Below are 14,910 nucleotides of genomic sequence, written 5' to 3'. Positions count from 1 at the left end.
TGCATGCTAGGCAAGCGCTCTACCACTGAGCCACAACCCCAGCCCCAGGATTTTCCTATATTCTATGGCTTATTTAATGCTCAAAACACCAAGGTATTGACATTTTAGGTAGTTCTGATTAGAGCTTAGTGTTTTTCTGCATTTGAATTGGAACAATTGCTACCAGGCAGAAGACCTGAGCCTCCTGCCATCATCTACAGCTCCATGTGGCCCTCACATTGGTGTTTGTGCCATGGCTATGTGCATTTGTATTTGTGTAGCAGTTACCTTTTTACCAGTGTTAAAAAGGTAACTTAATATGCTGAATTTTTAAAAATTCACAGTAAATTTTTTTTATAAAGAAAGTAATAAAGGGGCTGGGGTTGTGGCTCAGTGGTAGAGTGCTTACTTCACATGTGTGAGGCCCTGGGTTCAATTATCAGCACTGCATATAAATAAATGAATAAAATAAGTTCCATCGATAACTAAAAACATTATATATATATATATATACACACACACACACACACACACACACACACACATACATTAAAGAAAGCAACAAAGCATAGGTGTGATGTTCATTTTTCCATTGTTCCTAGCACTAATCTTTCTTCTGTGCACTTTGTGTCTAGAAACATTTTGAGGACACTTAACTCACTCTCTTTGCTTTCCAGAACAGAAAGCTAGCTTCTGCTCTTATTTCTCTCTCTCAGTTAAAGTTGGCAGTACCAATGAGTAACCAACCCAGTTTTTCAAGGTAAAAATCTAGGGTTTTCACTCCAGTGAAAGTCCCTCCTCCTGAGCTCATGTTTTGCTTTCTTTCAGGGTCCCTGCTCTTGCCAGACCATCACAGCCTCTTCCCTGGTTGACAACTGTGATCATCCCCTGCTCCCCTTGATGCTAGTATTCCCTCTCTCTGCCTTTCTGCCATCCACAACACTGTTCTGGTTACTCTTCTAAAACACAGGCAGGATATTCCTCTATTGGAAACTTGCACTGGCTCCCTAGTGCCCACAAGATGAAGGCTGAAGGCCTCAGCATGGCATCATGGCTTTCAGTCTCTGGCCTCATCCTGCTTTTACTAGAGCCAGTCAGACAGCTGTTCTATCAACACTGAACCACTTGCCCATCCTATGACTCTGGACCTGATCTCCCAATCCTGCATACTTCTGAGAGTTCATCTTAAAATACACAATTCTTGTAGATGATAGGTACTATTTCCTCTTCTAACAATTTTTAAAAGCTTCACAGCTAAGAAATAATAGAAGACTAGAAAGGCACCTAAATTTGGGTGCCTTGGTATTGATGGTCCCTTCGTTTTGGGGAGTCAGTGTCCCACCCCAGGCTAGCCTCATGAATGCCCAGGAGCACTATCTCTGGACAGTACATACACATCCAATGCTGGGACTCACTGCCAGGCCCACTAGATAAAGTTTGGTTTCTGTTGAAGAGGTGAATCAAATGGTGCATCAGCTGAATAATGTAAAGGCAATATGCATACAGATAATCTGCTTTTCTTTAGAAGCAAGTTACTTTAAAGAGATAATCAACACCTGAGTTTTCATGGATAATTCTGAATGTGCTTAATCAAACTTAATAGCTCCTGTTAACAAAAATAATCATGAATATGAGGTAAATTATTTTTATATAATATGTAAGTGAAACCATAAAACTGATATTGGTAAAGATGATAAAAATTCTATTTCATGAATGTACACAAAGCCTTTATCAGATCTTCTTTAATTTATCTCTAAAGTATATTTGGAGCTTAAAAATAATGAAAGGAGAAATTTCAGTCATTAGTATTAGATGTACATCATCTCCTACATGGGTTGTTCTTAATACTAACATTAGAAAATTTAAGGAAAAATGAAAGTATAATGAATAATGCTTAGGATTAAAAATTTAAGGAAATTAGAAAATTTAAGGAAAAATGAAAGTATAATGAATAATGATTAGGATTAAATGTACTTTGTAGAATAATTTACCTCTGTTTCCAAATTCATGATTTACCTGGGATTTGAACCAGGCCTTTAGTTGCAGTAAAAATATGATCTAATAAAATGAGCAGACTGATCCAGGGTAGAATCATCATTAGTGATTTTTAAAAATTAAATGTTTAGAAGAATTTCCTAACATCTGTAGCATATGCTTATTTTTAAAAATTTTATTTAAAAATTATTTTTTAGAGATTTTTAATAAGAATTTTTTTAGTTATAGATGGACACAATACCTTTATTTTACTTATTTGTTTTTATGTGGTGCTGAGGATTGAACCCAATGCCTCACAAATGCTTGACAAGTATGCTAACACTGAGCTATAACCACAGCCCCTGCTTATACATTTTTAAAAAATACCTCAACACCAAGGATTGGATAAATGATTTTCTATTCTAAAAAGTCATCAGATGAGGGCTGGGGTTGTGGCTCAGTACCGGTAGAGCACTCGCCTAGCACGTGCAAGGCCCTAGATTTGATCCTCAGCACCACATATAAATAAATAAATAAAGGCATTGTGTCCAACTGCAACTAAAATAAATAAATAAATATTTAAAAAGGGTCATCAGATGAGCAAGGTGTGGTTGCGCAAGCCTTATAATCCCAGCCACTCAGGAGGCTGAGGCTGGACGATCATGAGTTCAAAACTCAGTGAGACCCTATAATAAAATATAAAAAGGGCTGATGATGTGGGCTCAGTGGTTGAGTACCCCTGAGTTCAATCCCCAGTACCAAAAAAAAAAGGTTACAAAATGATTATTTTGGTTGTCTTCCTTTATTAAAGACCCAGTGTGGATATAGGCTAGCAATCCTTCAGTTTAAAAGAGAGTACTTAAAAAAATAGCAATTTGTTTCTTATTTAAAGTTTAAAAGGTAGGGCCAAACTCCAGTCCTATATAGACCTGGGGGAGTTCTCAGCAGGATCTGATTCCTACGAGATCTGATAATAACAGATCACTCACTCATGTTTATTTTAAGAACTCTGCCAACAAGTTGGGGTTCACAACATAAGTGTACTTAGATAAAGATATTATAAATAGAGTATGCAATGGCAAATACAGCACATTATGATAGAAATTCGTTTTACGGTCTATGAATATAAAACAACAAGTCAGATGGCTATCTTAGATATAATCCAACATCCTGAACTGCAACAACATTCAAGCTATGATATTAAAATAGCAAACCTTTGCAGAACGTTAACCTATCATTATACGGAGTAAATGACATGGCACTGCCACCTAATTAGCAGTGTAGCTTGCATCTATAAAATAGAATTAGCACTACTGCTTCTTTTTTATTATTAGTTTGTGTTTCCAGAAAGGTATGACCTTATCTGTATGCTTTTGTTCATTTATGCCCATCTACAAAGGATTTAATTATGTTCTTTTAGTTTTCTACACTGAGGAAATTGAAAACTGCCACTTCAAAATTAAAAATGTTAAAGAAATTAGTGAGCAGATTATTTACACCATCACCCTTCTTCTTTCAGAGATAAAGAATGGAAACATGTTTAAATAAATACAGCATGAATTTTTCAAAAAAGAAAATTCTAGGCAGAAAAATTACTACTGGTCCTCTTTTTCTCTTTCTCACATGTATTCTCCAAGTTTCTCTAATTGTCTTAGGCAGAACTAGTTAAGGAGAAAGCATATTCATACTATAGAATCTCTGGAAGATATATCCGTTACAGTCAGCAGCCAGAAAACATCAACTTACATCTGAGGAAGGTGATTCAAGAACAATGCCGAATCCCAGGACGTGGCTGTCCTTGGTGGAGGTGAGCTCTGAGGCTTGGGGACCAGAGGGCTCCAAGGCCCCTGCTGCTGGCTTCTTCTCAATTTCTAACACACTGGGCTTCTGTTTCACAGTAACAGGTTCAACCGTCTTTGGGGGCACTTTTTTCTTTTTATTTCTCTTGCGTGAGACAGCAGTTCGCTGGGAGCATATAAGGGAAATTGGGGGTTGTTGTCTGTTTTGAGTTCCAACTGTGAACAATAAACACAAATACGGTACAGGCACTGGTGTCTACCTGAGGAAAACTTACCCCCATCTATCTCTGTGATTTACAAACCGATAGTGAGGTTCTTTTAAAGATGATACACACCCAAATAAGCCTTACTCTGGACCTCGAGGTTACCAAATATAGGCTGGGCACACTTTAGAGCCCTGTAGGCAGAAAAACACCCAGAACAAAACCCAGTTCCAAAAGAGGACCATTGCAACATACTGGTACTGATGGCTTCAACAAAGAAAAGGATTAAGGGCTCTGAGAAAACCTGCAGTCTTCATAAATCATCTGACACTTAAAAATAAATAAGAACTTTGGAACTTAAATTCAGGTATAGATATCCATGCTTTCTAGTAAGCCCACTTCAGGAACATGCTGACTGTCATTTGGAATTAGGCTGATTAGTTGCCAACAATCTACAGGTGTCCAGACTGACAAGCTGGAGCAATGATCATCATTTGGGCAAGACTGATAAAGGGAAGTATTCAGTAACAGGGAACAGTAATAAGCCCGTGGAAAAAGCCTGTTGGTCACTTGAGCAGGCCGGGGAACTCCTTCCTCATTAAATATTCTGATCATATCACCTATCTCCACGGCACCATGTTCCATGGTATTAGCCTAGGTCACCTCTCTACACCTCAGTTTTGCATAGTTGAAAAGAGGAATAATATAGTTCTATATAAGTCAGGCAGATTAGTAAAATCCAGAAACAATTTGAGTTCCAAAGATGAAAAGCACTATATAAGGACTAAAGCCAAGGTAGTTTTCACAGGTGCATTCTGAAAAGTAGTGACTGTTAGCTATTTAAAAATACTCTGATGGAAAGTGAAATAGAAAAAATGGCCTGAATTTGCATTAAATCCTCATGTATTAATATGGTTTATTAAATATGACCACAGATTATGCCTGCTTTTTTGCAGAAATAAACCTATTAATGAAAGCAAAATAAAAACTGTGTTCATATGCACATAGACATGGGTCACGTCCTCTTACTTCTTTCCTATCAGTCTGAAAATAAAGAATATTTACACTTGATTCTGATGTTTTCATCTTCAGACTGGAAGGCAAGTTATAAGTATTGGAAACAAATACTTAAAAAAGTAGTTTAACCATTTGTGTAGTATTTAGTCTTACTGGTTCTCTACCTCAGCTGCATATTAGAATTACTGTGAAGTTTAAAAAAAGCAAAAACAAAGATTGAAAATAACAACAACAACAACAACAACAACAACAAAAACTCAGTCCAAAAAACACCACAGACTAAATGAACAACAGCCCAGTCTGGAGTAGGTCCCAGGCATGTTAATGTGAGATATATATATATATATATAAAATTCACATATATGTATATATGTGTATATTTTTTTAAATTGTTGGTAGACCTTTATTTATTTATATGCGTTGCTGAGAACTGAACCCACTGCCTCACACATGCCAGGCAAGTGTGCTACCACTGAGCCCCAGCCCAAGCCCATGTTAATGTTTTAAAGCTCCTCCAGTGATTCTAACATGCAGCCAGAGTTGAAGACTTCTCTTTATTCTGTGTGTTTACTCCAGGCTAGCTTTGGCCTGTCAAATAGACCCCCAAAGTGATGCTCAATCTCATCTATGCCACAACCCTAAGCCCCACTATTTCAAATTAAAAGAGAAAATGTTTTTGCTTTGCAGAACACAGAGGACGATATGAGTTTTCCTTCTCCTTTTGCAAATCTAGACAGAGCCCACACTTCTGGCATCTGGATCTTAACTTGATCTTATTCCTTGTCTGTTCACTAAAATAAAGGTTCGTGAAACTTTCAAAATATAATTTAAATCTAATTCTTACAGCCAATAAACCTTAAGTAAGTCTACCCATACAACACAAATTTTTAAGTTTAAGAAAATTAAAGGAGTGTAATTTATTCAGTTTATCCTCTGAACTATCAACAGCTTTGGAATCGTTTACCTTCCTAATCTGCAAAGGTTCAGAAAAGAAAACATGGTGACAAAGTGGCATTTACTTAATAGATTCTAGAAAGGCTTCAGTCAAGGATTTAAATGGCTGCAATTTGTAGTTTGCCATTTCAGTAGTAAGGAGCTTAAGTAACAAAATAAATCATTACAATTTCATATATATATTTTCTTAAGTGCTAACAGATTCTTCCTTTGAGAAAAGAATCTCAGTAATAATAAAGTAGCCTTTCTTTCTGAAGCCCTACTTTAGAAGATGTTAACCTTTGCCAGGTTGATAAGAACGCAGATTATTGTTGTGGAACAAGGTGAGTCAAATGCTTACTGACCTAAGCAAAATGCTTATTTTTGCCTTGGGATAAGACCAAATTCAGCATTAATAACATGCTTTCACAAAGTCTTTAGCTCGCTTTACTCTAGTGTATTTTAGGTGGCCAATATGTCTAAGTATTAAGCTTTTTATATCTAAACCACATCAATGAGTATTAGGGTTTTTCTAGAATTCTCTCAATGGCACCAAGAGCAGTTTCTGAGCCATAATGCTCCCAAACACCACTATGATAAAAGGGTAGGACACTAATCATAATGGGTCTGTGCTATTTTTCTGCTTTATTATAACTTTCATCAAGCAGTAGTTTCCCCTAACAAAAGGGAAGAATTGAAAAAATAGTTTGTTATTTTTTGTACGTATGACCAAAAAAATCTGGTTTTCTTTGTTATGGTGATTTGAAAATAATCCACTAAATGAAGACCTTGACTTCCAGACTTCTATGAAATGCTGCATGGTATTTTTTTTTTTAAAGCACTAATGAGAAACCCATGTTTGCATCATGCTTTATGAAGTTCATTTCATTTGCTATCTCCTGATATGAAAATGACCCTGTGAGTTAGAAATTAATACTCCATTTATAGATGAAAAATGGGAAGCTCACAAGTCATATAGCTAGATAGGAGAAACTGGGTATCCAAGTCCCAATTACATATCTGCTGTTCTTCTGTTCTTCACCTTGTCCAAAGGCGGTGAGAATAAACAAAAGGAGTCAAAAATGAAGGGGACAGATGTGAGGTGTCTCTGAGCTTCTACATCCTGCAGGTGAGAGAGAAAAGTCACAAGCAGAGCCTGCAGCTCAACACTTCTCAACTGCTCACATCCTTGAACAGCTTCAATAGTGAAGACTGTACTTCCTAAAGGGCTCTTTCACGTAGCATGTTCCAGAATTTAATTAACTGACATTTGTCAAGTACCAGGAGATTGTAGGATGAAGTATATGGAGTAAATGTACATAAGCATGTGAGTAGTATTAGGGGCAATAAAAATTTTGTTTGATTTGCTAAGAAAAAAAAAATAGAACTGTAGAAAAAAAGCAGAAAAAATGGACACTTGAAAAGACAGAAGGTGGGAAGGATTCTGTAACAAAAGGGCAATGAACATCCCAACTGAAGATGTCAGATGTGCATTAACAATGAATGGACACGTTCAGAGGCCTGATCTTTGTACCTGCTTGAATTTGCATTAATTTCCTCATGGTCTTGAGTTCTTGGAGAATGGCCTGCAACGTTGACTGGCAGTTACAAGTACAGCAGTTTGATCCAACTGACGAATTCACCATTGGAAGTTCTCCTAAGCATGAAAGAAAAGAATAGCAAACTCCCAACAAACAAACAAACAAAAATTATAAAGAGAAAGGATCTTGACAGGATTTTGAAACATGTGCAATTATTTTGAAACTGTGCGTGAGGAAATATACCCAATAATTTTCACAACCTAAATTTTGGGTCTGAATTATCTAATTACGGAGGGTTCTGTATTATGAGATGCGTGCTGTGTCCCAGGTGGCAGGGCCTGCATGAACACATGCACACAATGTGCTGCCACAGCAGGCCTCCCTACTGTCAGACCAGTTAGTCTCAGATAACAATACCCTAAAAGTCACTATAAACACACTCAGGCTACTTTGCACCCAAAACAAAAACAACAAACCAACAACAACAAAAAACTCAAATAACAAAAAACAAAACCCCCCAAAAACTAGCTCTGAGAATAGCCTTAAAAAACAACTGGTAGCTGTGTATGATATCAAAGTTCATATTGAGTGAAACTATTAAAAATAGTGTTAATAGTAAGCATGTCATTTAAAAAATAAAGAGCTGTGAATACATAAAAAATTGTAGAATACTCACTGCTTGGGTATGCTGGGGGTGGGGAAGGTGGGCAAGCAGGGTAGGATAGGACATTTTTACCCATTTCCATTTCTGACAGTCTGTACACTATACTACTCTCTTGTTCTGTGTGTGTACATGTGCGTGTGGGTGCACGTGCGCTGCAAATTGAACTCAGGGTCTTATGCCTGCTTGGAAAGCACTCTACCACTGAGCAACACCTTAGTCTCTTATATTATTTTATTTTATTTGTTCTTTATAGATATACATGAGAGTAGAGTGTATTTTATATTTTATACATACATGGCCCAGTCTCTTTTTCACTGTTTAAGCTTAATATAATATTTGTCTTATTAAGAAATTTTACTTTAAATGAATACTTTTCTTATTCTGTTTGCTTTATATATAAACAAATATAGGCTCCCTGTTGACTTTGGACTAAAATGGCACACTTAGCAAAGAACTCTGACTTGCGTACCCTCCAAGATCAGTGTTCACCCCCACAAAAGAAAAAGTTTAAAAATGGCTACTATCAAGTTTTCTGAAAGGTGGATGAGGTAAGTTCTAAGATTTTGTTCCAAAAGTATGTTTTATTATACATTAGATGTAATTCAAATCATATAATATGCATTATTTGTGGATATTAAAAAGTTCACTGTAGCAAAACCACGAAATGCTGGAAGATAATGTTTGAAGTAGCTCAAAACTGTAGCAAACTGACATGCTACAACTTTAAAATTACAAATAATTCCAATGAAATACCAAAGTAGTCACAGATCCATGCAGGTGATTCTTGAGCAATGCAGCAGAGTTTAGGGGAACTGACTACCCTACAGTTGAAAATTCAGTTATAACATTTCCCTCAAACTTTTTTTTTTTTTTTTTTTTTTTTTTTTTTGGTACTGGGGATTGAATTCAGGGGCACTCAACCACTGAGCCACATCCCCCAGCCCTATTTTGTGTTTTATTTAGAGACAGGGTCTCACTGAGTTGCTTAGTGCCTTGCCTTTGCTGAGGCTGGCTTTGAACTCTGAATCCTCCTGCCTCAGCCTCCTGTGCTGCTGGGATTATAGGCACGTGCCATCATGCCTGGCTCCCTCTAATTTTTGACTCTCCACAGTAGCAACAAGAGGCTGCTACAAAATTATGCCAATAGTACAGTATGTATTACAGTTAATTTTATGCAATTATGATTTAATATTGCATCTTTACATTTGTTTACATTTCTTTCAACTGTAAATGAAGATGTGTAGTGTCATGCTCAGTGTTCATGTGCATCAGTTTTGATAAATTTTAATTTTTTTATAATACATGTATGTTTATTTTATGGTAGCAAGTTATGAAATAGACTATTCCCTACATTTATTTTATGTATTCATTATATATCTACCTTTTCTGAATTATTTTGCTATCTGCAGGCTAAAAAGTTTATCTGAAAGTTTTCTCATATTGTTGCAAATCTCAAAAAAAAAGTCCTCCTATAAGTGAACCTGCACAGTTCACACCCATGTTATTCAAGGGTCAAATGTATAAAGCATTATTACTGAAAGTATTAAAGCAATATGCACAAAAAAATCTATTTTCAAGCTTACATGGAAAAATTTATATTTGTAAATTTTATTAACAGTAATAACAGTTCCCAAAACAAATCCCCCATCCGTGTTGTGTATTAGAAAGTAGAACTCTTGTTGCCTCAAAGTTACCTATGTAAGGCTCACCAACTTCATATATAACAAAGGACATTTTATTTCTCTTATTGTCTCTTCTACAGCAGTAGTTAGTTGGGAGGGCTTTACGGAATATTCCTAGGCACCATTCTAAGGACTATCTTCTTCAGTGGAAGAGGACAAAACCACCCCTTCTTGGTTTATTATACATCATTTTCTAATTTTAAAGAGAACTGACTTTTTATTTGCATGGAGGAGTCTTTAATGAGCCACCTACCTCACACCCACATGTGAACCTGACATTGGCTTATGTAATAATAAGAGGGAGAAAAGACACCATGCATCTCTGGGGTCCCTCATTGCCTTGTCAGTATCTCCATGTCCCTGAACTGGGTATTGAGAATTGTGTTAAAAAAAAATTCAAAACAGTACTCTTTTTCTTGATGAACATCACAGAATGAAAATTATAGAAGAAAATGCTTAATTTTTCAAGGAAATAGAAAGTACCTTTTATCTTTGTAAAAAACTATATATCTATATAAAATTTATAAACAAATAACATCCAATGTCACTGGATGGAAAAATTTATATGAACAAGAAAAGCATCAATTTTTTCTTTAAGCTTAAAAAATTGTTGTTTTTTCCTTAACAATCAGGGACTTTAAGGAAATTTTACTTTAAAGGAATACTTTTCAATGCTAATGAAGCAAGTTTTATAAAATATAGGTCCTATGATTCAGCACTGGAGTAGAGTTAACGGGGAAGTCACACAAGAGGCTAAAAGTTCTCAGTCTCCCTCTCATCATTTCTCACAATAAAGCAACATGAAGAAAGAAGCAAGAGGCTACGTTAATAATACAACAGATGACCAGGAAGTTTCTTCTAGTGATAAAGTAAAGCTTTTGTAGCAATAACATCTGTTTGTCAACAGATGACCACTTTTTCTTTCTCTTTTTTTTTTTTCAGTTGTAGATGGACACAATACCTTTATTTTTATGTGGTGCTAAGGATCGAACCCAGTGCCTTCCACTACGAGGTGAGCACTCTACAACTGAGCTACAACTCCAGCCCCACTTTAACTTCTTAAAGCGCTGAAACTACTACTAGGGAATCTTCATGTCTAACACAGCACCTCTGTCTTCTCAGTTCTGAGTTTTTTTAATACACTTTTTTCTTTATATCTTCCCTGTCTTTTAAAATAAATCAGTGAAGGTGGGTGACTAAGGTGGGGTTTAATAAACTGATCTCAGAAAACAGACTGAATATTTAGAGATAAAATAAGCCAGGATAAACCCCACAAGTGCACTCTGAATGATTGATGGCAACCATACCGTTGGAGTTTGCAGTGGTGTGGGGCTGACTCTGGAAGGTTCTAGAACGGGTGCCATACTGCCCTGAGAACTGCCCACTTTGGGGTGATAGCTCATTCCACACACCACGTGAAGAAGAATGGAGGCTCTGTGGGGCCACAGCAGAAGAGTTCAAACGCTGAGGCCAGACTAAATCCAAATCCTGGGGCTCTTCTTTTAGTTTTTCTCCTTCTTTGCCAACACGCTGATATATCCTCCCAGTGCTGTCATTCAGTAATCTTCTCATCCCTGTAATTTGTTTTTTAATTTCCATGCTTTCATCTCCTAATGGAAACAGAGCCAAAGTTAGCACTGTAAATTAATAAATAAAAAAATAGACTAAAAAAACCTCTTATTTGGAAATGGATTCCATAAACTTAAGTAATTCATAAAAAAGTTAAAGGCAGGAAATCTGGCTGTAGTCTAAAGACACTGATCATAGTTCTGATGTATCTCATTTTAATCCCTTTCTGGACAAGTTCTCTTATGAAAAAGAGGTTTCCTTAGTGAGCATCACTGGGGACAAACTTTCAAATCCCTCTTTGGAAGCATTTTCTGAATGACAGTGTCAGGTCATAAGTAAGCTGACTGAAACAGAAGACCAAGGACAAGACTAGAAGGTTAGAATCCTAGCCTCAGCCACAACCATCCACATGCTCCTATGTTAACCTCAGTAGGCAGGTGCCAAAACAAAGAAGAATGCATGCTATTCACTGGGATGCAACTTTTTGACAATGGGCTGCAGAGCACACCAGAAGTGCTACTGTCAGCAGATGTCCTTCAGGATGACACATTGTTGGTGGAGACATCACTTTCAGAGAGGATAACAGGAGACAGAGATGTAGTGAGTATCAGCATGACAAGCACGGAGACTGTCCTTCTAGTACCCTCACTCTCATCACACCAGTCAGAGCATGTCCCAGGAATCCCTGACCACTCCAGGTAATTGGCTATAGGAGCACCGAAAGGGTGGAAGTCAAGCCTCCTTGCTCTGCCCAAATACAACTACCACCTCCACTTCAGTGCCAACACTGTAATTTCATGTAAAAGGTAACAGACTAAACATCACTTCACCTACATTTACTTCTTTTTAAAATTATTATAAAACAAACCTAACATAAAATTTATCATCTGCATCATTTTTAAGTGCACAGTTCAGTAGAGTTAAGGGTATTTACACTGTGGTACAACCAATATCCAGATTTTTCTTTCCATTTACTTACAAAAATTCTTTTTCCCTTAGTCAATTTTTTCTTTAAGGTCTCTATACTGGACCTAAAGAGGACTATCGAATCATGAAAATTTTCTACCAATATTATTATCTGAAGATACTGTTACCTGTTATGAGTTATTTCAAATACTAACCCAGGGTCTTGCTCATGATAGACAAGTGCTCTACCACTGAGCTACATCTTGGCTCTGTATTATCTTCTTAAACTTTGCAAAAAGCCAGTATCCTTGCAGAAATTAAGAAAAACTTTTCATCTGACTTGAGAATTAAAAGTCTTATGCTGATACATATACACATTCATGTAATCATTCTACTACTAAATGTTTAAAACTACAGAACAAGGTCAAAAGAAAGTGTCTTTTAGGAAAAAACAGCTCTTGCAAGTAAACATATAACGTAATGATATTTGAATGCACTTAGTTTCATATAAACTAGATTTCTCTTCAGAACTGGTAATTGAATTACCTAGGTATTTTGCATTATCTACTTGTATATTTATTAATGTATTATTACATTACTGGATACTATATAAGGAACTTTTACACCCTATTTTGAAATAAATATCTTCATTTTTTTTTTTTTTTGGCATGCTGGTGATCAAACCCAGGAACTTGCTCATGCTAACCACACCCTCTACCATTAAGCTACATCCTCAGCCCCTTCAATTTTAAAAATGGTAATGAAAATCCTAATTCTGTCTTTAATATTGAACATTGATGAATAAAGAAAAAACATGGGTTCCTAAACTTGCAAAAATGCAGCAAGGTGTTTCTGGAAGAGCTCCCAAGGGAATTCTGGAACAAGCCTACAGGCAAATGTGGTGGTAATTTCAGCATCAAAACATATACTTTCCTGGTGAGTTAACAGAACAATATGGGCAAGAGGAAACATATTTCCTGTGTGGTTTCCACTCTCAACTCTCTTGGTAGGTTGGTCACAATGTAGGAAAGGGGATGTATGGGCTGATCTTTAGGGGCACAAGCTAGTGGCTGGCTGCCTTTCCTCTCCTTTTGCTTGGGGCTCCCTGTAAGGACACAGGTTCTTGAGCCAGCGTCAGCTTACTTCTGCACACTGATCCTACACATCACAGGAAAAGGCATGTATACCTTGTCCAAGGTTCCATATCTGCTCTGAGGATAGAATTCTATGATAAAGTGCTACCATTATGAAAAAGAGAAAAGTCATAAGAATTGTGAAACCTTAGTTTTGGATTTCTTAAACTTAAACCCATGAAAATTACAAGACTGAAAATACAACCTGAGTTTTGCATGACTTTTATATTTTCATACTGATGACCAGACTCTGAAGCTGCAGGTAGAGATGAGGAAAGAAGGCAACAGACATAAAGAAGAGTCTAGGGTAGGTGGGCTGCTCCTCCAGTGTTCAGAAACATGTCTTCTAGAGGCAAAACATACAAAAAGTCATTACCTGTGGGGACCAAGCAGAGCTGTGAAAGAAGAAGGCAGAAGACTAGAAGCAAGGATGACTAATGTCACAGGAAAGAGCCCAAGGTCTGTGAGACATTTTAAAGGAAAGAAAATAGTAAACTATAATAGTTACCTAAGTCTCTTCTGAAAGGAAAGTCAAGAGATCATGGAGAAGGCTGAAAAAGAGTTGGTTGGCGCAAATTTCTTAAAGGAGACAGGCTGGGCTTCCCTAGAGGACAACTGGGCATTCGAGAATGGTCTTTGGTCCTAATGGAATCATATTTCCTTTAGCCAAGGAAGAAGGGAGGCACTGAGGCCATCACCCCTGAAGGTATCACCTGGGTAGAGGAAGTCCTGCAACTCAGACCCCTATGCAGGGTCTGGTGGGCTTTATCAGAGAGAAAGAAAGAGGTAGTTACTTGGAACTTTTGGGACAGAGAGGGCAGATGGTTAGAAATGAGACCCAAAGACTAAAGTAGGGAATCTCAAAAAAGCTGAGTCAACCTACTAAACTGGGGGCAGTGGGTGCTCAAAACATACAGACAGGCTGAGGCACAGAATTTCAGACAACAGATGTTAGTTGGTACAATGGGAAGGCTGGGAAGGTATTCCTGAGACCTGGACCACTTCTCAACTGTACTGACTTGCCACTAGCTATGAGATAAGACACTCAGTATTCTCAGACTTCAATTTCCTGAATCATAAAGGGAAGGTTTGAACCAGACTCATGCTACACATAACCCAAGGGGTATGCAGAAGTAGCTAGGAGGGCTACAGGTTTCCACGTTTTCTACATGTAAATGGAGCATTTAATGCCTCTAAAAGTCACATATGTCCTCAGAAAAAGGGTTATTCTAATAGTGGAGGCCATGCTCTTTGATTTTCAAAAAATGGCAGAAAGCATATAAGTCAGATCTGAAGTATTAGTTTACTTCTCTTTGCTTTTCCAGTTTTAATTAGTCACTGTCTTCTCTCCATATAGAATCTGGAAAAGAAAACTCTTGGAAGTGAGGAGCTGTCTAGAGCAATAGAAGTCTAGAGGGGACCCTATTCACTTTTCCTAATTTCTTTCCAAGAATTTTCTATGTATTCACTTACAGGCAACTCCAGGCAAAATATGTTTAGCAAAAGCAAT

At 37.1% G+C, this 14,910-nt stretch overlaps 1 protein-coding gene across 7 annotated transcripts in view; it reads right to left on the bottom strand.

Moving 5' to 3' along the window:
* Window positions 1-14,910, bottom strand: part of Bend7 (BEN domain containing 7) — a 97,793-nt gene that overhangs the window by 62,810 nt on the left and 20,073 nt on the right. For all 7 annotated transcript variants that reach the window (XR_007349723.1, XM_048809190.1, XM_048809191.1 and 4 more), the window contains exons 2-4: window positions 11,100-11,402; window positions 7,440-7,562; window positions 3,700-3,968 (exon numbers count right to left, since the gene is read on the bottom strand). Coding sequence is in view for 6 of the 7 variants with exons in the window: in XM_048809190.1 (XP_048665147.1) it covers window positions 3,700-3,968; window positions 7,440-7,562; window positions 11,100-11,402 (695 nt within the window). In the remaining variant the exon portion in view is untranslated. The remainder of the gene's footprint in view (window positions 1-3,699; window positions 3,969-7,439; window positions 7,563-11,099; window positions 11,403-14,910) is intronic.

The sequence above is a fragment of the Marmota marmota genome, unplaced genomic scaffold, assembly GCF_001458135.2.
Source record: "Marmota marmota marmota unplaced genomic scaffold, marMar, whole genome shotgun sequence".
NCBI classification, from domain to species: Eukaryota; Metazoa; Chordata; class Mammalia; order Rodentia; family Sciuridae; genus Marmota; species Marmota marmota.
This window is presented reverse-complemented; position numbering and strand designations above follow the sequence as displayed.